The 24236-nt window shown below is 50.7% G+C and overlaps 1 protein-coding gene across 1 annotated transcript; it reads left to right on the forward strand.

Moving 5' to 3' along the window:
* Positions 1-1158: 1158 nt before the first annotated feature.
* Positions 1159-21155, forward strand: Pard6b (par-6 family cell polarity regulator beta). Its single transcript, XM_021153951.2, has 3 exons — positions 1159-1535; positions 7513-7735; positions 18549-21155. The coding sequence occupies exons 1-3, from the start codon at positions 1470-1472 to the stop codon at positions 19373-19375; spliced, it is 1116 nt and encodes a 371-aa protein (XP_021009610.1). The 5' UTR covers positions 1159-1469; the 3' UTR covers positions 19376-21155.
* The last annotated feature ends 3081 nt before the right edge of the window (positions 21156-24236 follow it).

Raw genomic sequence — 24236 nt, forward strand, 5'->3', positions numbered from 1 at the left:
CGCTCAGAGATTAGGAATTGGTGTTGTTACCCCGGGACACAGCTCGGTCACTGGGGGAACAGAACACAACCCAGAGGCTGGCGTTGGTGCAAACAACAAACGGCCCAGAAATTGCTCCACGGAGAGACGACTTCAGCCTCAGAGGGCAGATGGTGAGGCCCGCAGGGAGCCAGGGCCTGTGGGGACCATCGCAGGCCTCAGCTCCCTGGTCCTCTCCTGATACCCAGGGCACCCTCGGGACAGGGAAGGTCGAGAACAGTGGTTCTCAACCTTCCTAATGCTGTGACCTCGCATTCTGATGACCTCCAGCCATAAAATGATTTTCCTAGCTACTTAACTGTAATTTTGCTACTGTTATGAATCGCAATGTAAATATCTGTGTTTTAGGTCTCAGGTGACCCTGGAGAAAGGGTCGTCCTGGGGTCAAGAGCCCACAGGTTGAGAAGCGTTGATTGAGACGAAAGTGCAGTTGCCAGGCCGAGACATCCCCGACCCCCAAGTTTCTCCCTCTAATGACTGCTGCAGAGGCGGGAAAACTTGAATCTTTCGACAAGAGTTTCAGGGGGCCGCCAAGAAGCCGCAGCATGGGGGGGGGGGCCCAGGCCGAAGAGGGGCCCCAGATGCCCAATCACCCCATATCATCACGGCAAGGGAACGGCTGTACACACATTCCAAGCCGGTGACTAGGGCGCGTTAAAGATACCGGCGCTCTCGACCCATCCCGGCAGGCGAAAACGCTCGCGCGCATGCGCAAAATACACACCCTCCTGCACGGCAGTCCAGGTGCGCTCGCGCTTCCGGCCGGCCTTCCCCATAGCCTTCTCCGGGCGGAAACTCTTACAGCCGGCGCATGCGTCCTGCTGCTCCCCCGGCTCAATCCAGAGAGGCCCCAGAGCTTCAGGTGATCCCGCCCCTCCCTCGCAAGGCAGGACCAATCGCGAGGGCTGTAGGCGGGGCTCCCCAACCACGAGGCCCGCCCACGGACCGCGCGAGCCCCGCAGGCTGCGTGCCGATTGGCTGACGCCGCGGGCGCAGGTGCGCGCTTCCCATAGGGTGTGGGCGGAGCGCGAGCCGCGCGCCGAGGCTGCAGGTGAGCGCGCGCACGTGCCGCGGCCGCGGCCCAGCTCGGTGCACGAGCGCGCGCGCGCGCGGCCGCGGGGGAGGCAGCGGATAAGGGAGGCTGCGGCGGCTGTAGGGCTGTGCTCCGCCCTCTCCTCACCGCCGCGGCCGCCGCCGCCGCCGCCCCCGAGCCTCGCTGGGAGGGACCGGTGTCCCCGCCTGCTGCACTGGCAGTCCGACCCTCAGGCCGCCGCGGAGCAGCCGGCACTGCGCTGCGGGGAGGACCTCAGCAGGTGCCGTGACGAGGCGCCGTGCGGCGCTTCGAGTCCCGAGCCCGCGCTCCGCGGCCCCGCCGCCCGCGCTCCCGAGGGCCGGCCCCCGACGAGGCCGCCGGCGGCCCGGCACTCAGCATGAACCGCGGCCACCGGCACGGGGCGAGCAGCGGCTGCCTGGGCACCATGGAGGTGAAGAGCAAGGTGCGCGGCCGGGCGGGGCGACGCGGGGCTGCCCCGTGAGGACGCAGGGTGGCGGGATGGTGGACCTCGGCTACCCCTGTGGGAACGCGGGCGGAGGGCGAGCTGCTGGCCGAAGCACGTAGGAGAGAAACTTGGTGGAGCGCGGCGATGGAGAGGCGTTTGCGGCTGCTGCGCAGCACAGCCCCTGTTTTCTATCCTTCATATTCCCGCCTTGCTTTTAGGGTGGGATGGGGACCGCTCCAGTGCAAGGTGATGGGATAGCTTTGGGGGATCCCTTCACCCCGGGCACGAGCCAGAGGCTTTCGGAACACCTTGTTGTCTTCTCGTATAACCTTTTCTTGGGGCTCGGGGGTACATCGAGAGGAGGAGAGTTCTTTTTCCAGCCCTAACTTTGGTATGCGTCTAATCTATGAAATTAGCGCTATCGCCTTACTCTGGTGCTGCGCTTGACAATTTGAGACGCTGCTGTTTTCATTCCGACTCTTCATTCGGAATGCTTTCCCCCTTGGCGGGTCTGCCAGTCTTCTGTTAGTGACTTCAGTGTCCGTGGGATTCCTCAATCCCAAGGCCCGGTGAGCAGAGTAGCCCGTGGGGATTAGCTGGAGAATGCCTTCTTCCAAAAGGGGCTTTTCAGATGGAATGTGAAGGTGATCCGTAGCCACCGGAACATGTCGCCAAGCTTCTCCTGACTTTGAACAGCCAGGAGGGGCAGGATTATGTAGCCTGGTTCTCTGTGAGTTCTGAAATGATAAGAAAACCTGCTTTTAAAGGGTGTGACTTCCCCCAAACTCGGCTGTAGGACCAGGTCTTGCCGATGGCTTTTTACTGAGCAACTTGTAAAACGGTGGTAGAGGGCATTGCTGACCGTGAGAATTTAGAACAAAATTGTGGCTAGACACACAGAAGGAGCGGTGTATCGAGCACCTACTGCAAAAATAAGAAGCGTGGTGGTTAAGGGACCCCTGGGGGAATGTCGGTCTGGGGAGTGGGGTGAATGAGGAAAGCTACCTGGAGCCTTTGTGGTTCCAGGGCTTCCTGGGCTTGAGAGCAAAGTTCTGTAACTAAGAATCACAGATCTACATTTGCTTTTAATTTGGGGGGGGGGGGTTGTTTGTTTGTTTTCTTTTTTCTTTTTTCTTTTTTTTGCTTTGTTGTTTTGTTTGTAATCTCCTCTAACTATTGAGACTAAAACTAGAGAGTTCCAGACACAGTCTTAATGGAGGAGTGGGAGGAATTTATATATCAGATAGGAACTAGATTGGAACACAGATCTGTGTAATAATAACAGGACTGTTGGTGTTAGAGAGATGGCACTGCATTTATGAATGTAAACTGCTCTTGCAGGACACCCAAGCTCAGTTCTCCGTACCCCTGCCAAATAACACACACCTGTAACTTTCTTTAAATTTACTATTTTATGTGTATAAGTGCCTGCATCTATGTCTGTGTACCACCTGAATGCCTGGTCCTCTAGGAAGTCCGAATCCCAGAGGGAGTCAAGTTGGATCCCCTGGACCTGGAGTTAAAATAGTGAGCCACCTTGTGGGTGCTGGGACCCAAACTCAAAGCCTCTGGGTGAGCTGTGTTGCATTTAACCACTGAGCCTTCTCTCTAGCTCCAGAACATCTGGTGTTCTGGCTTCCCACGGCACCTACACATGACATACATAGACGGAGCTGCAGGTATACACATAATTGTTTTAGAATAAAACTGTATGATAGTTTAAGGAACACACCCTTCCTGGCTGGATTCTGCATAACAGCAAATAAAGTGACTTGTTAGTATAGGGAGATGACTGACTCCAGAAATGTCCGTCTTTTTCTCTAGCCATTTGTAGCTGTCAGCACACGAACTTTCTCCCGGCATCTCTTTGTAGTTTGGCTTGTGGGACTTGAGGTGAGGAAAGAAAACCACTTGTGATGCTGCATAAATCCAACACTCAGTTTTATGGTCCTGACCTTGGTATTGAGTCTTTACATTTTTTTTTAATCATTTAAAAAAAATGAGTAGAGATTCTAGGTGTGCCAATAAGTTAGATAGGAGTGGGTCTCTGGTGGAAGGAAACCGAGCTCTTGTGGACTGGAACTTCAAGCTTTTTGTTTTCCTTTTCCATCTACTGATTTTTGAATATTTTACATAGTTCTGTCCAAGGTGTGTGGTTTCTATCTCAGCTGCCATACCATACTTCTAGTGTAAGCCCTCCCCTAAACAGAAGCAGGGCGGTCAGAAGATACACTCGGGAAATGCTGCCATGCTGTGTGTGTGTTGCTGCCATGCTGTGTGTCTGTTAACGACTGACAGACAGACAGCATAGGCCAGAGTTTGTTCACCCTGCTTTGTGGGGTTTTGAGATGGCTTCCCCCCACTCCCCACCCCCACTCCCACCCTTTCCCCTCCTTCCATGTAGCCCTGACTGTCCTAGAGTACATTTATGTGTGTGCATGAGTGCAGGTGCCAACAAGAGTCCAGAAGAGGACGTCAGCTCAACTGACTGAAATTACAGGTGCTTGTGAGCTACCAGACATGGGTGGAAACTAAACTTGGGTCCTCTGGAAGAGCAGTGCATGTTCTTTTGTTATAAAGTTTTGTTTATTATTTATATGAGTACATTGTAGCTGTCTTCAGACCTACCAGAAGAGGGCATCAGATTCCATTACCAATGGTTGTGAGCCACCATGTGGTTGCTGGGAATTGAACTCAGGGCCTCTGGAAGAGTAGTCAGTGGTCTTAACCACTGAGCCATCTCTCCAGCCCCCTATTGTTGTTGTTTTTAAGACAGGGTCTCTACATAGCCCTGGCTGTTCTAGAACTCATGTAGACCAGGCTGGTCTTGAACTCAGAGATCCGGCTGCCTCTTGGGAGTAAAGTCATGTGTTGCTAGTCTTACCTTAGCTCAGGTTTATAAAAAATAATTTCAGTTTATGCTATGTGAATGGTAAAAACTCCCTTAAATTTCCAATATGTTCTGATCATTTACTTGGCGTGATGAGCGTGTGGGGATTCGCAGGTTCCGAAGTGGGAGTGGAGAGGTCAGAGGACAGCCTTAGGAAATTGCTTCTCACCACCGTGTGGGTCTTGGAGATTGGATTCAGGTTCTGAGGCTTGGCAGCAAGCACTTACCTACTGAACCATCTGCTGGTCCAGGATCAGTTCTGCAGTATCACAGTTAAGCGATCCTAACCAGAACTGGGTAGTGTGCAGGTCATGGGTAGGCTCTCCTTCATAGCAACAGTAGCGTCATCCGGCACACACCTTCAACCCCAGGATGTAGAGGCAGAGGCAGGAGGATTTCTGAGTTCCAGGTCTGCCAGGACTACATAGAGAAACCCTGTCTATCTTGAAAAGAGAAAGAAAGAAAGAAACAATAGTGTCCACTTTATCGTCTTTGCTCTGGGAAGGGAGCCGTGGTACAGATAGGAGGAATAATGGAGAGTGTAAATAAGGTTCTAGTTAGAGGTGTGATGCCAGCAGCTGGGTGATTTCTTTGGTAACTGATTTATCTTCCTGATTGTTTCTCCAGAAAGTTCTCTGTAATCATTTTGATGTCCTTAGGTAACCTTGGTCTCAAGGGCAGGGGCTACTACAGTGGAGCTTGACCGCCATACTCAGGCCTGGTTGCATCTTCACCATAGCCAAGACACTGGCCCCACAGCCTCGCAACAGTCTGGGGACACACCACTTCCTAATTGCTACTCATGGGCAAATGCAATATCAACTGTACTGCACACACACATACACACACACACACACACACACACACACTGTGATCCCAGCTCTCAGTGCAAGCTCAAGGGCAGCTAAGGCGACACAGGGAGAGCCTACCAAACAAACCAAAAGTAGGGATGGAAGATGCCTCAGTGGTTCCGAGCACAGACCGCTCTTCCGTAGGACCAAGGTCCTTTCCCCTTCCCTCCAAAACCCAAGTTCTAGAATATGCCAACAGATGCTAAGAAACAAGTCCTTATACATCTGGATTTCAAGCCAGAAAAATCACATGGTGGATAATCGTTGATTGGGTTCGTTTGATCTCTATCTAATTTTTCCTCATGTCTTAAAAAGTCCTTATAATCATACTGTGCTGCAAAAAGTGACCCAGTCCCGCCTCACCTTTTGCCAGCACTGGGGGTTGGGCACAATCTACTGTTAATATCTAAATATTTAAGCCAGAGAAGAAAATATTAAAGAATTGCATGCATGCAGAAGCTTTAGGGAAACTTAACGGGTTAAATAAGTCATTCGGTGTCTTCCCATTCAGACTCCAGAGGAGGGGGTGATAGCCTGGCGTGAGTCAGCCTGCACTGTGTGGACTGTGGCTGTGCGGGGAGAACGTCCAGCCTGCAGAAAATGGAGGAGAAACTGCCTTTGATAACATCACCTAACTGACTGATATGAAGGGTGTTCCTGGGTTTTATTTACTCTGAAGTATGTAGGTGTGACTAACTTTTTGAGAACTTTAAATATGAGTCACCTGATTTTCCTGACAAATGTTAGTGTTTATGTCTCAGGTATATGTATGTTTTGGAAACTTCGAATTTGTTAAGAGTTAGAAGTGGCCAGTGAGTTTTGTTCTAATGTCAAATGGTATAGCAGAAGAGTGCTTGCAAGAGGAGGGCCAGCCATAGGTAGAGAGAAGGCTTGATGGCTGGGTGCCCGGGGTTGCTGTTGGTTGTGAATGCCGATTGGGAGAAGGGCCTTTCTCTGCCTGGCACCTGCTGTTCTGTGGAACATTCGTGTCTCCTGGCTATCCTTGGAATTTATACAGAAAACGGGTCTGGCAGTCAAACGTGTTTGGCGAACAGTTACACTTTTTTTTTTTTTTTTGGTTCTGGACCAAGAGCCTTGCAAATGCAAAGTTCATATCCTACCACTAAGCTATAGCTCTAGCCTCAAAACAAAACAAAACAAGCAATAGGAGCTTAACCACCCCACCCCGTGGATGAGCAAATCTCCCCCCTCCCGTCTTTCTTCCCCTCTGTTTACTGTGTATCAGTGTTTTGCCTGCGTGCATGTACGTGTACCATGTGTTCTGTTTGGTGCTCTTGGAGGTCAGACGAGAGCATTAGATCCCTGGGCCTGCAGTGTTTGTGAGCCACCTTGTGGGTACTGAGAACTGAACCCAGTTGTTCCCTGCAGAAGCGGCACACACTCGTGACCGCTGAGCCATCAGCCCAGCGCCTGGCATTTAACTGAGCATTTACTATGCTGTTTCCCCAGTGACTCGGGACGAGACACTTTTTGAAGAAGGTAGATGAACCTCTCTTAGGGTCCCCATTTGAGAGTGTGCCACTCTAGTCCCACAGGGAGTTTAATGTGTGGCCTTGAGGGACCTGGGAGGTAGATGGGAATGACAGAGGGTGCTTCCTGCCTGTCCTGTGATCTCCTGCCTCCCAGAGGCCATTATTCTCCTCACCCTCTAATTGCTGAGCTTTTGAAGCAGGCCAGCCTCCTCGTCCCAGAACACAGACGTGTTCCTTAACCAGATCAGGCAGGATCAGAGCTGATGTATTAATACGCAGTTTTTTTTCCCGAACATGAACATGGGGCAGACCCTTCTTTCCTGTCTTTAAGCATATTCCTTACACGGTGACATCACTCATTTCATGACAAGAAGCTCAAAGTCCTCCTGATACACTTAGATGTGACTCTTACAGCCCATGAAAGATGATTCATTTTATGGGGGCTGTTACTACAGTGATAGGAAGTTAGGCCTGTGAATGCCTCTGGTGTCAGACAGGCTTGGAGATGAACTGATGCAGGGCTGGCACGGGAGACCCAGGCACAGAGGGGATGGGGTTGTAGCAGTGGCTCCTCCAGTACTTCTTCCCCTCCTGCTCCTGGCAGTGAGGTTCACCACAGGGCTTTCTGTGGCCTCAGATTCACAGAGATCCTCTTGCCTCTGCCTCCCAAGTGGGATTAAAGCATGTGCCATCACAGCTGGCTAACTCTCTGCCTTCTAATGTGTTTGTTATATTCCTAGTTTGGAGCTGAGTTTCGTCGGTTTTCACTGGAAAGATCTAAGCCTGGAAAATTTGAGGAGTTTTACGGACTGCTGCAACATGTTCACAAGATCCCCAATGTCGACGTGTTGGTGGGCTACGCAGATATCCATGGGGACCTGCTGCCCATAAATAACGATGACAACTACCACAAGGCGGTGTCCACCGCCAATCCACTGCTCAGGATTTTTATACAGAAGAAGGGTGAGTGCCTTTGTAGGAGTAGGGGGTTGGGGGAGGCTTGTGTGACATAATGCACCTGCCTCTTGTGCAAGTCTTACCTCAGATAGTACAAGACGCGAAAGCACTATGTCTGTCGCAGGCTTCATTCATGTCTAAGCTTTCTGAAAGTATGGGAGAAACATCTGTGTTTTTAACCACAGTCGAGACAAAGACAGTCCTGTAGAGGTTAGAGAACAGCTTGCAGGAGGCAGGCAGCAGTGCTTCGAGCTGCAGAACCATCCTGCCACTGGCTGTCCTTCTTAGAGTGTTGTTTTTAAATTGTGTGTGTGTGTGTGTGTGTGTGTGTGAGAGAGAGAGAGAGAGACAGACAGACAGACAGAGACAGACAGACAGAGACAGAGGGTGAGAGTGTGTGTGTGCGTGTGTGTTTGGTTCTGCACACGTGTACAGGTATTCTCAGAAGCCAGAGGTGTCAGATCCCCTGGAACTGGAGTTGCGGAAATTTGTGAACTGCCATGTGGGTGCTGGGAATCAAATCTGTGCACTCTGAAAGAACAAGCCAGTGCTCTTTACCACTGAGCCATCTTGCCAGCCCCCTCTTCTTAAGCTTTTTCAAAAGTCAAAATTAGGGAATTAGAAAGTCTTCATTGGGGCTGGAGAGATGGCTCAGTAGTTAAGAGCACTGACTGTTCTTCCAGAGGTCCTAAGTTCAATTCCCAGCAACCACATGGTGGCTCACAACCATCGGTAATGGGATCCGATGCCCTCTTCTGGTGTGTCTGAAGACAGCAATGGTGAATATATAAAATAAATCAATAAATCTTAAAAAAAAAAAAAAAGAAAAAAAAAGAAAAGAAAGCCTTCATTGTTGGGCTGACGGGAAAGAGTGAGTGTAGCAGCCTCACACTCAGGAGCGGGAGGAGGCTGCCCACTCCCTGGTCTGTTCCTCTGTCTGGAGGAGCTGTGCTGCCTGCCACGTCACTTCCTGGACACGCTGAGGAGGGCAGGGCCAGCTCTGAGTGGTAGCAAAATCTTTGTTTCTTTTCCATTTTAGTTTTCTTTTTTTTTAAAAAAAGATTTATTATTATATCTAACTACACTGTAGCTGTCTTCAGACACACCAGAAGAGGGCATCAGATCTCATTACGGATGGTTGTGAGCCACCATGTGGTTGCTGGGATTTGAACTCACGACCTTTGGAAGAGCAGTCAGTGCTCTTAACCACTGAGCCAAGCCATCTCTCCAGCCCTTTTTTTTTTTTTTTTATAAAGATTTATTTATTTTATGCATATGAGTACACTGTCACTCTCTTCAGACACACCAGAACAGGGCATCAAATCCCATTACAGATGGTTGTGAGCCACCATGTGGTTTCTGGGAATTGAACTCAGGACCTTTAGAAGAACAGTCGGTGCTCTTAACTGCTGAGCCATCTTTCCAGCCCTAGAATATTTTTTTAATTCACAGAAGTAGTCTAAATATAAAACTAGCTAGGAAATGAGAAGGGAAGGATGACTCTGGGGACTGTAAATATTGTCTCTCAGAAAGTGTCTTGAGTCCTAAAACCTAAGACTGCCCTGCCCTGTGTGGGAGACAGAGTGGGAGCCACAGAGAGACTGTAGCTGGAAGGACAGACAGCCCTGTCCTGTCGGTTGGTCCTTTCTATTTAGTAAAGGGAAGGTTTGCAAAGCCCAGAGTGTGATAAAGACCTTGTGGTTTTCCGAACAACCGAGGTAGCAGCTTGAAGGAGAGGAGGGTGGGCATTAGCCACCCCCAGAGCCCTAACATACCGGACCCTGTTTTCTTCGTTTTTCTGGGTTTGGAGAAGCAGAAGTCAGGCAGTCTCATCTGCTGATGGGCTGCCGTCTGTTCTGAGCAAGTTAGTGCTAATGGTCGCAAGTTCCCATTAGTGGGTGGTGGGCTCCTCAGCAGGCACATACACTGTGCAGAGACTGAGTGCAAGAGGCCCTGTTGTCTGCTCACAAAATTAGTGTGGAGAGCCAGTATAGGTGGCAGAGAGGAGAGACGGGAGCAGGCTGACAGCGAGGGCACAGCAGAGCACAGCTGGGGTTTTGAGCACCATAACCATATATATCCGAATCCAGCAGAGGGCTGGGGTTGCTGGGGAGTGACAGACTTGATCCTAGGCTTAACAGATTACTCAGTAGTCCTCGGAATTGACCACCCGTGGGGATTAGAAGTGTAGTCTTGGGTTGAGGGTGGAGCTTTAGAGATCTGGGCCCCAGAAACATGACTGCTGTACTCAGTGGCTCACATCTGTCATCTCAGCCCAAGAGCCCAAGGCAGGCAGAGTACTGTGAGTTTGAGGCTAGCCTGGGCTCTATAACAAGATCTTATTTCAAAAAGACAGCAAAGCAACATAAAAGCCGTAAGAACAGCAGAACTAGAGAGCAGGTCTCACTTGTGGAGGTAAAAGGACAACACATGAAGTAATTCCTTATCCTCTGTGGGTTCTGGGAATGGACAAGGACACACAGAGAGAAGCAGGCTTGGCAGCAAACACCTCCACCAGTTGTACCACGTCTCCTGGCCTTGTTGTGGGTCCTTGAGACAGGGTCTTACCTGTAGCCCAGACTGGCCTGAAGCGTACATTTTTCCTGCCCCTCTGCCCTCCTCACATTCAGGGATTACAGGTGAACCTCGATGTTGGCTGGGAAAAGCTTTGTAAGCTGCACCCCTACAGCGTGGTGTTGGGGTCCTCCCTTGTAGCTCACAGTCCTGCTGCCAGTGTCACCCGAGTTTCACTTCATTATGTTACAGCTCCGCTGGGTGTTGTCCTTTTTTTCACTTGCTTTTTGTTTTGAAACTCATTTTGTTGTGAGCCTAGCCTTTAACGGCCGAGCCATCTCTCCAGCCCTTGAAACTCCTTTTGTAGCTCATACTGTAGCCCTCCCAGCCTTCTGAGTACTGAGATACAGGCTGGTGCCACCACAGCCAGCTTTGTAGGCATCGGGGCTTAGGAGCTCGTTAATGTAAGGACACAGGTTCTCTGTGTGATAACAGTAGAATGTCCAGGAAAATGATCAGTGCTTAGAATTTGATGTAGGGAGCCAGTAAGCATGACAGCCTGGAACCCACAGGGTAGAAAGAGAACCAAGCCTTCTGACCTCCACTTGTGTGCCATTACCCACAAGCCCCACACAGAATTTAAAAATTTTTTTTTTTTTCCGAGACAGGGTTTCTCTGTGTAGCCCTGGCTGTCCTGGAACTCACTTTGTAGACCAAGCTGGCCTTGAACTCAGAAATCCGCCTGCCTCTGCCTCCCGAGTGCTAGGATTAAAGGCGTGCGCCACCACGCCCGGCTTAAAAATATTTTATTGCATTTTTTTTTTTTAAACAGGAATCTCATTATGTAGCCCTGGCTATCCTGGAGCTCACTGTAAACCTCAAACTCACAGAGATTCATTGTTATTACTGACATTTATATCTGTGTCAGTGTATACTTTTTTTATATTTATTTGTTTTGTTAGGGGAGAGGGGCTTATGGCATGGCACCATCTCCCAGGTGCTGAGATTAAGGACTTGCACCACCACCCTGGCAGATTTTTACTGTTTAAAAGACTTTGGGGCTGGAGAGATGGCTCAACAAATAAGAGCTCCTGCCACCGAGCCTGACAGCCTAAGTTCTTCTGTCCCCAGGATACACATGGTAGAAGGAAAGAACTGATTTCTAAAGTTTCCTCTCTTCCCTCCTAGTGTCGTGGCATGTGTGTGCACACACAGGCGAATAAATGTAAGATAAGTATGTATTATGGATGTGTGTATGTGTGTGTGTCTTGTAATCATAACACTCAGGAGCTGGAGGGAGGAGGATGGAGAGTTAGATGGTGGGTACCCTGGGCTACAGAGTTCCAGGTTACCCTCAAATGCATACTGAGAACTAGTGAGCTGGCTCAGGGAGTCACAGAGCTTACCACCAAGACTGGTGACCTCAGTGTGATTCCCCAGGGCCCAACGAGGTGGGAGAAGGAAACATAGGCTGTCTTCTGGCCTCCACACCACGTGCTCCATGGCACGCAGACACAAAGTGTGAACGTGACTAACATGCATACATATCTGCAATATATTATGGCTTTAGTGAGAATTAGAAAGAGGTCATCCTATCAGCTGTTGCTTGAAACGTGTGTGATGGCTTCCACTCCAGCTAATAGGGTCCTGTGTGAACCGATTGGCCAGACGGTCCAGCACCAAGCACCCATCCCTTTACACCCGCCTGTGAAGCGCCTCATTCTGCCCTGCAAACTAGGAACTCCCTGCTCTCTGCCTCTGGCCAGTTTTCTTTGTAGATCTCGTCATAGGCCTAGGCTTTCTGGTTTGTTTATGTGCTGTTGGCCACCAGGTCCTACATCAAAGTCAGAGATAGCACACACCATTCTAATTTGGATTGAACATTTTCTTAAAGCAACAGAGGCTCAGGCAAAAGGCTGTTTTTTGTCTGAGGCCCCGGAGAAGCCCAGAGAGCCTGGTTACGGCCTATGCGTCTCACTTTGGAACCACAGCAGTCTGAGTCTGTTTTCTGATTTGTTGTCTTGTTTTGTTTGGAGACAGGGTCTCACCGTGCAGCCCTGGCAGCCCTGGCCAGCCTGGAACTTGCTAACTTGCTTCATAAACCAGGCTGGCCTTGAACTCAGAGACATTCGTACCTCGGCTTCCTGTGTGCTGGGATTAAATCAGGGCCTCAGCCTGTATTTTTAGCTGTTAGCTTTGCCTTTTCTCTTTTGTGGTGCACCTTGGTTTTGAAACTACGGCCTCTTGGTGCCAGGCAGACACCATGCCCTGAGCTGTACCCTCATCCCCTTGTGACTTTTTTCAAACACTAAACCAAAGCCATTAAAGTTTAAAAACGGTGGTGTTTAGAATCTGCTGTGCTTCCGAATGAAGATTCTGGTTGTTGAGAGGCGGTGCTTGAGCGTGGACACTCCCAGCCGACGCCTGGGCAACCAGCTCTCACACTCAGCACGCTTTGAAAAGTGGTTTTAGAGCAATTTTCTGTTAGGAGAAAAAATGCCATACTGTTTCTTGGGCTGTTATCATGGGAGCCAAAACAAAACAAAAACCTGATACCTGAAAAATGATTTTCACAGAGGGTTTTCAGCTCCTTTCTTGGGGTGGAGTGTCTCCTGCTGTGGCCAGGTCAGGGGGACAGGCACTGTCCTCTGTCCTCTACCCTGTGACTGTGCACCAGACAGGTTAGAAAGGCTGAAGATTGCTTTAAAACCTGCCTGGGTCCGGGACAGCAGCCTGGGGACTTAGCACCAGTATTTCCCTGTGAGCCAGCAACATGGCTCAGTGGGAACCCAAGGAATCAGGAGAGAACTGACCTGACCCCCACTTCCATGCCCTGGCACACACGCGTGTACACACACGTGTACACACATGTGCACACACAGTAAATGAATGTGTTGGTTATGGCTGCAGGCACTACTCACACACACTAATCCCAGCACCCAGGAGGCAGAGGCAGGGGATCTCCGAGTTCCAGGCCAGCCTGGTCTACATTGTGAGACTCTGTCTCAAAACAGCTTAAAGCCACTCGGTCATTCCCGTAGAACGGAGTCTTTCCAGACCGACCTGCTTAGTCTGGGACCCAGGACATGTTAGAACGCGGCTAACCATACCTGTGCTCAGGCTTCTCACTGTGGTGGAGGTCTGTGTCAGACAACATTGTTTGTGTCCTAGGGTGTGTGACTGGTGCTGGCAGGGCCTCCTCCTCTGCTGGGTCCGGTTCAGGACATGGCCTCTGTGACTCACACACCTGTAACTGGCAGAGAGTCGGCTCTTAGACCTTGACCTGGCACTGGACATGACTTTGTAGCTACATTTAAGGTTACATTTTACTAAGCCAGGGTTTAATTTTAATATAGTCCAAGGATACACAGCAGTTACTTCTCACAGAAGGCAGGAGTAGTGGTATCAGCCTGTAATCCTGATTGGAAGTGAGTTCAGGGCCAGCCTCTAAAACCAGAAGTATAGAAACTGCCATAAAAGGCTTTACTCCGGAAACTGTAGCACAGCCATTCACAGAATGATCCCAGTTGCTGCTGACAGAAGCCTTGCTCCCACCCCTGAGCCAGCCTGCTCTCACTCACGAGCCGTAGCACACCTAAGGTGTTTTCCACGTATGCCCCGCCCGCTGCTCTGCCCCAGGCTGGTCAACATCCTGCCCATGGGTGCCTGCAGAGACCTGTCTCCAGGCTACATCAGGTAGTTTTCTGGAAAACCCAGATAAGATTCGTGTCTGGGTTCACAGCCCAAGGCTGAAGTCCTTAGCCCACAGCACTTCCCTGGAGCCCTGTCTGCACCTCCGTCATGGCCCCTTCCTTACCTGTGTGTCAGACTTCTGCACCCATTCTCTTCCCCCAAACACAACACTCTTTCTGCATCTGGAACCTTCTTCCCCTTCCTACCTGGTCACCTGCTCCTGCTCCTCTCATCTCTGGAGACACCTCATTTCCACAGAGAAGTCCCCCTCTCCCCCCCCCCCCCCCCCCCCCCCCCCGTCAGCCCCGCTGGGTCCCCTACGCTCCTGACACTGACTGTCTGGCTTTCCTTATACATCCTTGTAGGGACGCAGCTCCGTGAAGGCCGGTGCCCACTGGCTCACTGCAGAGTTGTCCCAGGAATGGTTTGAAAAGCAGTGTGTGCTTGCTTCTTCCATGGGGAAGCAGCAAAGGGGTCCGCATCATTTGAACATTGGCTAAAGTTTAAATATTTAATCCTTTCCAAGTTTCTGGATAGCTTTTGATTCATCATGGTGCATTAGAAAGGGACTGGCGAACAGGCCTGGCGTTTTATAAGTTTTTCTTTAAAAATGTTTCTTACTCCTCTCTGTAGCCCAGGGTTGGTTATAGAGGTGACACTGAATGCCCAGCAAAACCATACAGTGTCTTGCTGTGTAGCCCAGGCTGGTCTTGAACTCGAAGCCATCTGCATCCACCCCAGCACCTCAGCTATGAGTGTTGTGTATACCGCCACCCTCTTGTCACTAGGGTTGGACCTAGGGCTTCATGCTAGGTCAGCGTCCTACTGCCTTATTTTTTTTAAAGACAGGAGCAGCACGTTGGTTCCTGGAGCCAATCCTCCTGCCTCAGCCTGCGTGCAGCTAGTTGCCCTTACCAGCCCATGCCACCAGGCCTAGCTGCCTTCTCTTCCTCTGAACTTGCAATTGGACGAGCTCCTGAGCCTGCTGACGACTGTACCTGGGGTTCTCTAGGTTCGCCTGTCTGGGAATGCTTGTGCTGTTGTGAAGTTTCTGTTTCGCAAGGTTGCTGTTCTCACCGCAGCGTTCCTTCTGATGCTGGCCATCACAGTGGGCCCTGCCTCGCCCTCATCTGAGTGTGCTGTAGGAAAGCTGGGAGCTTGTGTGTGAGAGAGACATTTGCCTGGGTGGACGTTTAGAAGCTTCTGGGTGGATTCTTGTCAAGGGCAGCGAGCAGAGACCGTTGGCTGAGGGACAGAGTTCTCCGTGAGGTGTTCCTGGATGGCCTCGGTCAGCTTTGCTGTGGGTCTCGGGGACTCCCATGGCCTCTGTGAGTGACCTTGGCCTCCAGCTGGGCCCTCCTGGACGGTCACCTTTACACTTTACGCTCACACCCCTGGCCTGCTGCCAGCGTGTTTCTTTCCCAGTGGCTGGAAACTGATTAGCTGGGTGGGAGAACAGAGGTGCCTTTGTGCCGCGCAGTGCTTCTGAGAATTTAGAGCGAGCATTCAGAGGGAGTCTTAGGCCAAGCCAAATTATGCAGATTTGGGTTTTCTCAGTAGGGTTTCCCATGGGCAGGCATGGAGGCAGCTTGGTGGCCTTCTCTGTTTTGTGTCTGGAATTCCCCTGGACATGTTACACAGGCTTCCACTCTTGGTTGTTCTGAAATAAACAGTTCAGTGTAAGAACTAAGCCTAACGGCTTTCATCGAGATTTTTGCCAAGTCCTCCTGCTTCAATGGATTTATTCCTCAAACCAGACTATAAAGCAACTTTCTGCCTAAGGACACGACGCAGACTCTGTGAGAAGATACGGGTGGAGAGATGGCAAGACAGGGTGTCCCTAGGGCTTCTCATGTGGCCTGGGGAGCCACAGACTCATCATACCCGGAGGTGCCAGGAGGAACCTGGAAGCTGTGGGAGGAACCTGGAAGTTACTGGTCTAGTAAAGACCTGGGCTCTCCCTGTCTCCGGTTCTTCTATGTCCCTCATCCCTGGGCTGGGGTCTGAGATAATGATGGGTGTCGGTCCCTGGCTGTGGGGCAGGTCCACTGAGGGGGCAGCAGGATTCTGTAGGCCCCAGGCTATCTGTAAGCCAATCTCCAGCTAGTTACTGTGGGGATGAAGGAGCACATGGGATGTTTAGTTTTTTGGAGACAAGGTCTCGTGTCGCCCCGGCTGGCCTCACTGTGTAACTAAGGATGTATGGCCTTGGGTTCCTGATTCGGCTTCCATGTCCCAAGCCCTATACTCTCATTACTCAAGTATTGTTTGTCTTTAATTGATTGTTTCCTGGTGAGTTTTGATTTGGGGCTTTGCTTGCCTGGTTGGTTTAGGTTTTTGTTTTGTTCTCAGAGATAAGGTCCCTGGTGTAGCCCAGCCAGGGCTGTAACTCAGATGTCCTGTGTGTGAGCCTCCGGAACCTTGGGACTCTAGGCCTGAAAACCAAGCCAGCCTGAGATGGCTTCAGCTCTCCTCCTGCTATTCACCCTGTTCCTGGTCCTTCCTCCCTGATAGTCCACCTGTGTCTTCTGCCTTCACCTGGTGACAGTGGTGTCTGGGGCTGTGTCTCTAGCATGTGACAGACTCAGCTGGCTCAAGGAATTAGTCCAGCTGCAGTGCAGGTGCAGTTAGTACACGTGTTTGTTGTGACTACTAGGCATCACTCTTCTTTATGTTGTGCGTGTGTGTGTGTGTGTGTGTGTGTATACACACATGTACTTTAAGCAGTGGGCACCTGGAGGTCGGAGGACAACTTGAAGGCGTTGGCTCTGCTTTACGGGTAGTGAGGCTCAAACTCCAGTCACCAGACTTGGCAGCGAGCACCCTAGCCACTGAGCCATCTCACCAGCAACAAAGGAAGTTTTACTGAAAACAAGGCTTTCCACCATGGAGGGAAATCTGCTGGGAGCTAAGAGACAGGGGCAGGAGCTCTGGTTTGCAGAGTCCTTGCCACCCTGCACCCCAGTCTGTCACAGCGCTGATGTCAGTCATGGTTGAAAACACGAAAGATCCCACACCTCTCTGCCTCTGCCAGAGTAGGGAGTGAGAGAGTCAGAGCCCATGGGGCTGAAGGGAGTTTATTTGCTGAGAGACAAGCCAGCTAAGCATTCACTTAGTAATGAAGCTGTGAGTGCTGAGGAGGAGATCTGTCCCTCTTCCCGCCCACCCTTCCAGCTGCTGGAGCAGAAAATGAACCCAGGGCCTCACTAGTTCAGGGCAAGGGCTCCCACCCCACCCCCGCCACACCCCAACCATTTTTCTCTCCTGAATTCCCTGGAATGAGTGTTCCTTCCCCTGTCCTTGTTTTGGATGTGATAAATATGCAAAATTGGAAGTATTCTAATTAAATGCAGGAAAACATGCATTTAAAGGAGCTGTTTTAAGCAGGCAGGTTGGGATAATTCTAATCCTAGCACAGCAGAAGCAGAGGCAGGAGGATTGCTCTAGCATGGCTACATGTACTGTGAGACTGTATCTCAGGTTTGGTTTTTTTCCTTCAAGATAGGGTTTCTCTGTGTAACCCAGGCTGTCCTGGACCTCACTCTACATCACACTCAGAGCTCCTTTCCCTGCCTCCGAGTGCTGCTAAGATGTGTGTGTGTGTGTGTGTGTGTGTGTGTGTATGTGTGTGTGTATGTATATGTGAATATGTGTGTGTATGTATATGTATATATAGACATATATATATATATATATATATATACTTTTTTTTTTCTGAGACAGGGTTTGCATGTGTAGCTCTGGCTGTCCTGGAACTCACTCTGTAGACCAGGCTGGCCTCGAACTCAGAAATCCTCCTGCCTCTGCCTCTGCCTCCGCCTCCGCCTCCGCCTCCGCCTCCGCCTCCGCCTCCGCCTCCCGAGTGCTGGGATTAAAGGCATGCGCCACCACTGCCCAGCTCCACGCTTGATTTCTTAAAATGAGTTTGTAAACTAAACATTGGAGGTACATCCTGTAATCCCAGCTCTTCAGAGGCTGAGGCAGGAGGATTGCCTTGAGTGCCAGGTACAGGAAGGTGAGAAGAGACCTGAAGTTGTAGCCAGGAGTTGTGACATAACACACACACATAGCCCCAGTGTCTCAGCTGCCTGGGACACTGAGTCCGGCCTAGCAGTGAGACTCCACCTGAGAAAAGGGGAAAGGGAATGTGAGCCTGTAAGATTTGCCAGGTTATTTTGTTGTTGTTTTGTGTGTTTTAGATTTTGAGACTGGGTTTCAGGATGTAGTCCAGGGGGGCCCCAAACTTGTGATATGATATAGCTCAGGTTGACCTTGAACTTGGGATCCTTCTACCTTTTGCCCTAGGCTCCTGAGCAGGGGGATGACAACAGGTGTGTGGGCCACAACTGACTATCAGAATTTCACTGGCCAGTTAAGGTGTTCAGTAGCTAGTGACATTTGTGATGTGTGAGAGGGCCCTCTAGTGTCTTCTGATGGCACGGCAGTCACCGGTGCAGTTCTGGTCTGGCTGAGTAAGCAGACACTCAAGTCGAGGTAGCCTGTGCATTGCCTGGTGTTGGTCTGCTGGGGCAGCTGGGACAGATGTGGGCAGCTGTGGGCAGCTGTGTTTTAGCGGGTCTGTAACCATCCCGTGTCTGTTCTCTCCACGCAGAAGAAGCTGACTACAGCGCCTTTGGCACCGACACCCTAATCAGGAAGAAGAACATGCTGAGCAATGTACTGCGTCCCGACAACCACCGGAAGAAGCCTCACATCGTCATCAGCATGCCGCAGGACTTCCGGCCCGTGTCATCCATCATCGACGTGGACATCCTCCCGGAGACGCACCGGAGGGTCCGTCTGTACAAGTACGGCACAGAGAAGCCGCTGGGCTTCTACATCCGGGATGGCTCCAGCGTCCGGGTGACACCGCACGGCTTGGAGAAAGTCCCCGGCATCTTCATATCTCGGCTCGTCCCTGGGGGTCTGGCCCAGAGCACAGGCCTGCTAGCTGTCAACGATGAGGTGTTAGAAGTCAACGGTATAGAAGTGTCCGGGAAGAGCCTGGACCAGGTGACTGACATGATGATAGCCAACAGCCGCAACCTCATCATCACCGTGCGCCCGGCCAACCAGAGGAACAACGTGGTGCGCAACAGTCGGACTTCTGGCAGCTCCAGCCAGTCCACTGACAACAGCCTCCTGGGCTTCCCACAGCAGGTGGAGGCCAGCTTCGAGCCCGAGGACCAAGACAGCGACGAGGACGACATCATCATTGAAGACAGTGGCGAGCCGCAGCAGATCCCGAAGGCCACCCCCACCCAGAGCCTGGAGTCCCTGACGCATATCGAGCTCAGCTTTGAGTCCGGACAGAACGGGTTCTCCCCTCCTCAGGACACAAGCCTGGTGCCTGTGCCCGGCAGCCTGGACACAGAGCTGGAAAGCCGGGCTCCGGACCAGAAACTCTTAGAGGAAGATGGGACAATCATAACATTGTGAACCGCCAGGTTGTTTTCTGTTTGAGGGTGTGAGGAACAATGTTGGTGTGCACACATGACTGACACTGTGGACCTGCAGGCCGTGATGTTCCACAACAAGTGGGGCTGGGAGTCTGCCGAGGCAGGCTGCCGTGACATGGAGCAGGTGCTGCTGCTCTGAAACTGAGACCTGCCTGAGCCGAGCTGCGGTGGCCAGTGTCCACCTGCCTGCAGAGCCTGCTCTTTGCTCTCTGTGAAGTCTGATCATCTGTTAGCCACTGGGGACCTCGGTTCTTCGATTCCCAGACCCTGTTTTCTGACTTTTAAAGTGTTCCTCTGTTAACTGTGACAAATTATTTTTTCATGTGCAGTTTTTGTTCTGTCTTCCCATTTTCTAAAACTTTAGCTGGCCATGTCTAGGGGCCTTTCCCCTGGCCCTGGAGCGACACCTGTTGTCGTCACCCTGGAACTTTACAGTTTCGGGGTGCCATAGTCCTTCATCCCAGTCCACTGGAGATTATTTCATTGTGTGTGTGTGTGTGTGTTTGTGGGTGGGTGATAGCATAGTTAGTTGACTCCCACACTCTTCAGTGTACCAGACAGTGTGGATCATGGGATAAAAATGCCCCCAGGTTAAGAGACTTACACACAATATAGATGTGCACTTTTTATTCAAAAGACGGAGTTTTCTTCCTGGGGATTCTAGGGTGCTGCCCACATTTGGGGAAACCCGTGTCAAGTACACCACTCGCAGGGCTGCTGATTATTTGAGTCTATTTATTCTCTTCTGGGCTTCCATCTGGGATGAGGGGACCGCAGTTGTCTTCCCTTACCTGGCTCCCTCCTGTTGCATCGACAGTCAGCGAGACCCACGTGTGTGGCTCAGACTTCCCTGAGGCCCGAGGCTCTGAAGGGACAGTTATTTATTTCTTAACCTTGTGGTGGCCGAGTGTGGGTGCCTCATAGGTGTGTACTGACTCCGAGTTGAAGGACTTTTTCCTCGTAGTAAGAGCCGGCAGAAATGAAGTCTTGATCCAATGAAGGGCGCTGGCTGAGCGAGTTATCTGCAGGCGCCTGGCGGAGGCTGGGTGCAGTGAGCCTGTGACGGTTGAATTCACTGAGTTTCTCCTCTCACAAGGCACCGCATGCTAGCAGCGCTCCCCCTCGCTCCCCCTCTGACAGACACTGCGCTCCCTGCAGTGGAAGGCAGCCATAGGCACAGAAGGCATATGTAACTTAGGGGTGCATGGGCTCAACATTGTAAGTAAAGATATTTCACATACTACCTCTCTTCTCTCTTTCTCTCTCTTTTTTTAACAGAGTTTTAACATAGAACCTTTCTCTTGGGGAAGAAATACTTCAGGGCTTGACTTTTGTACAAATTTTAACTGAAAAACAGATTTCTCTTCTGTCTGAAAACGGAGATCAGAGCTGCTGACGCTGATTTTAATTTCAAGGACAAGAGTGTTCGTTAGTGATGAAGTCGTACTAATGAAGTCAATGTCAGTAGACCTTCTGTGAGGCCAGTGAGTCTTGGCTGTGGAGGTCCCGTCCCGTCCCGTCCCGTCCCGTCGGCTCAGTTCTTGAGACACCTGAGAACAGGAGCCTAAGCGTCGGCAGCTTAGCGTGCAGTTCTGTTGTCCCGAACGTCGAGCCTCACTGTGAATTCTGTTCTGTCCTAAGTCCGCCATGTCAACCAGATGCTGTGCTGTTGTGAACCATGAATTTTCTAATTAAATTTTACATGCTATAACATACATGCTATAACATGATTTTTACATGAATGATACTTTGTTTAAACTATTAAATGTCAGTATTTTACTACAATTTTATTATAAAATGTACATTATCACTAAATGAACTTTGATTTTAAAAATCAAGTTAGCTTTAGTTACATATTATTTTTTACAAATAAAAACGGACTTGTATAAAGGCTACTTTCTTGTTTGAAATTACATGAAAAGAGGATGTAAGGATATTTGCCAAGCATCCTTAGTTACTGCATAGGGAGTGAAACTGAGTCACCGCTGATCCCTTGACCCTTTTCCAGGGCTATGCTGAGCCCAAGGCCTCGGTCCCCACATCCCCCACCTGTCCAGGCTGAACCCCAGCTCGGGGCACTCGGTCTCTCGGAGCTGGGATGACAGACGCAGGCCATGTGGCCGTCCCCTAGTTGTTTTGGTTTGGTTTTTAGTTTTAGGCCAAGTGCAGTGGCACAGCCTTTGATGTCCAGCACTCGAGAGGCAGAGGCAGTCAGATCTCTGTGAGTCCCAGGCCAGCCTAGGCTACACAGTGAGGACATGTGTTATTAAGATAAGGTATTTTGTGTATGCACACAGAAGTATATTTGTGTACATGTAGGTGTTGGGACAACTTGTAGGAACTGGTTCTCCCACTGGGTCAGGGAGGGTCTCTGCATGTAGCCTAGGTTAGCCTGCGACGCTGCCCCTGCCTGCAGTGGACTGGTCTCTCCCAGGCCTGTGCCCAGACGCCAAAGGGTGATTGCTTTTCTCTTTGGGATTTTTGTTATTTGACTTCAGTTGGGGGGGAGGGGGTTTTTGTTTTGTTTTTTATCTGAGGGCAGTTATTTTAAAAAGTCTGTAGCCTCAGGCTAACCTTGAACTCATGACTTTTCCTGCCTCCCCTCCTGGGTATTGGCATTACAGGCACGTGCCAACAGCCTTGCCTCCTGTTTGTGTTCTGGTTTTAGAACTTGATAGGTGACCAGGCTGGCCTTGAACTCACCTGCCTCTGCTTCCTGAGTGCTGGGATTAAAGTCACGTGCCACCACACACCGCCTCTTGGTTTGTTTTTGTTTGTTTGTTTGTTTTTTGAGAGCTCACTATGTAGCCCAGGTTAACCTTGAACTTGGCATTGTTCTGATTTGGGGTCAGGTCCTGAGTGCATGTATCCTTTATTTTGTGGGTCCAGGTGGGTGGGCCGCAGCAAGTGCCTAGAGGTCAAAGGACAGCTCTCAAGAATAAGTTTCCTCCGTCCACCTGGGTTCTGGGAATCCACAGTCTAGACAGCAAGCACTTTTAGCACCACGCCATCTTGCTAGAGGCTGGTATGAATATGCCAGCCTCTGTAGATGTGTTTGTACACTTGGTGATTAATTTCCCCTGGCCCGGGACCGAATCAGACCCTGTGTGAGCAGAGTGACGGTCACAGGCCTGCACCAGGAGGCTCTAGGTGGATTGGACCAGTAAGATTTCCTGGCCCGTGGAACGGAATAGCTGAGCCTTGCTGAGAAACAGGCAGAGAGACCCTGTCTCAAAAAAGGAAAAAGAAATGTAGACAGTTCACCCAAGAGAGGACTTCTGCCACCGTGTTACTGACTTAAAACAATAATGGTTGCCAGACCGGGTAGCACAGCTGCTGGGGAGGCTGAGGCAGGAGGATTCAAGGCCAGTCTAGACAACTTCTGTTCCATGACGGAAGTAAACACGGCTGGGGTGTCAGTGGTGGGAAGCTAGCCTAATATGCACGAGCCCTCTGAACCAAAACGTAAAGAGGGCCCTGAGGGCTCATTCAGTAAGGAGCTTGTCACACAAGCACGAGGACTTGAGTTAGAGCCAGGTGCTGTACAGCCCTGGCTGGGACTGGCTGACCCGTAACTTTCATGGGACCAGTTCCTGATTCAGTAGGGGACCTTGTCTCAGAAAAATAAGATGGAGGGCCAGCGAGGTGGTTTGGTGAGTCAAGGGGCTTGCTACCCATTCTTAACAATACGGGTTCAGTCCCCAGAACCCACATAATGGAGAGAACCAACTCCTTCGAGTTGTCCTCTAACCACAAACACAAGTGCTTTTCTTGGTTGGTTGGTTTTGGTTTTTCAAGACAGGGTTTTTCCTGTGGCACCTTGGCTAACCTGGAACTTGTTCTGTGCTAGAATGAAAGGTGTGCACCACCACACCCAGCATGAATCCCTAACAATAAATAAGGTGCGGAGCAATTGAGAAGATATTCAACGTTAACCTCAAACCTCTACATATAAGTTTGCATATGTACATGCACACTCTCCCACACAAACATAGATGCCACAGACACGCACACAATCATTAGTGACTGTTGACGACAACCTAGGCAGGGCCCCTCCCTGCCTCCTCCTTTGTATCCACTTAGCTTTTCTCTCAGGCAGGTTTCCTCCTTGCGGAGAAGGTGGCCGACAGAGACCCATCCCATTCTGTTACTTAGCGTCTCTGACCCACCCTGTGCCCGAACCAAGCACACCCAGTGACATCACTGCCCTGGCCTGAGACACAGGCTAACCTTGGGGAGGTGTCCTGGCCTCTCAGGAAAAGCTTCAAGTACAGACACCCTGTCTCAATACAACAAAAATAAGCAACGTACCAGTCATGGACTGGAGAGACGGCTCAGTGGTTAAGAACACTGCTCATTTAGAAGACCCAGGTTCAGTTCCCAGCACCCATGTCTGACGGCTCAGAACAGCCTTACCTCCAGCTGTAGGGGATCCAGCGTCCCCTTCTAGCCTCTGTGGGCACCCATGCACGTGACATTCACTTAGGGTCACAAATCTCATGTGTGAGACAGATAAATAACCCTCTGCAGCGGGGGGGACTATATAGTGCTAAATTTTCTTGCTGGTTCTATTGTCCTGGGTCTGGAGTGGGACAGGGCGGATAGGGCTGACAAATGGGGGCCTTGAACCCCTGAAGCAGAGGGTTCTGGGTAACACTGCCTGGTCTGGAGCATACAGTGTAGGTCAGGCTGATTCTATCAGAGTGCTGGAACTGTAGGTTTGTTTAGTTTTAGGACAGGGTCCCCTGTAACCTAGACTGGCCTCAGACTCACTAAATACCCTAAGATGACTTTGAACTCCTAACCCTCCTGCCTCTGCTTTTCTAGTGCTGGGAACTATA

Source organism: Mus caroli, chromosome 2, assembly GCF_900094665.2.
Source record: "Mus caroli chromosome 2, CAROLI_EIJ_v1.1, whole genome shotgun sequence".
Classification (NCBI taxonomy): Eukaryota; Metazoa; Chordata; class Mammalia; order Rodentia; family Muridae; genus Mus; species Mus caroli.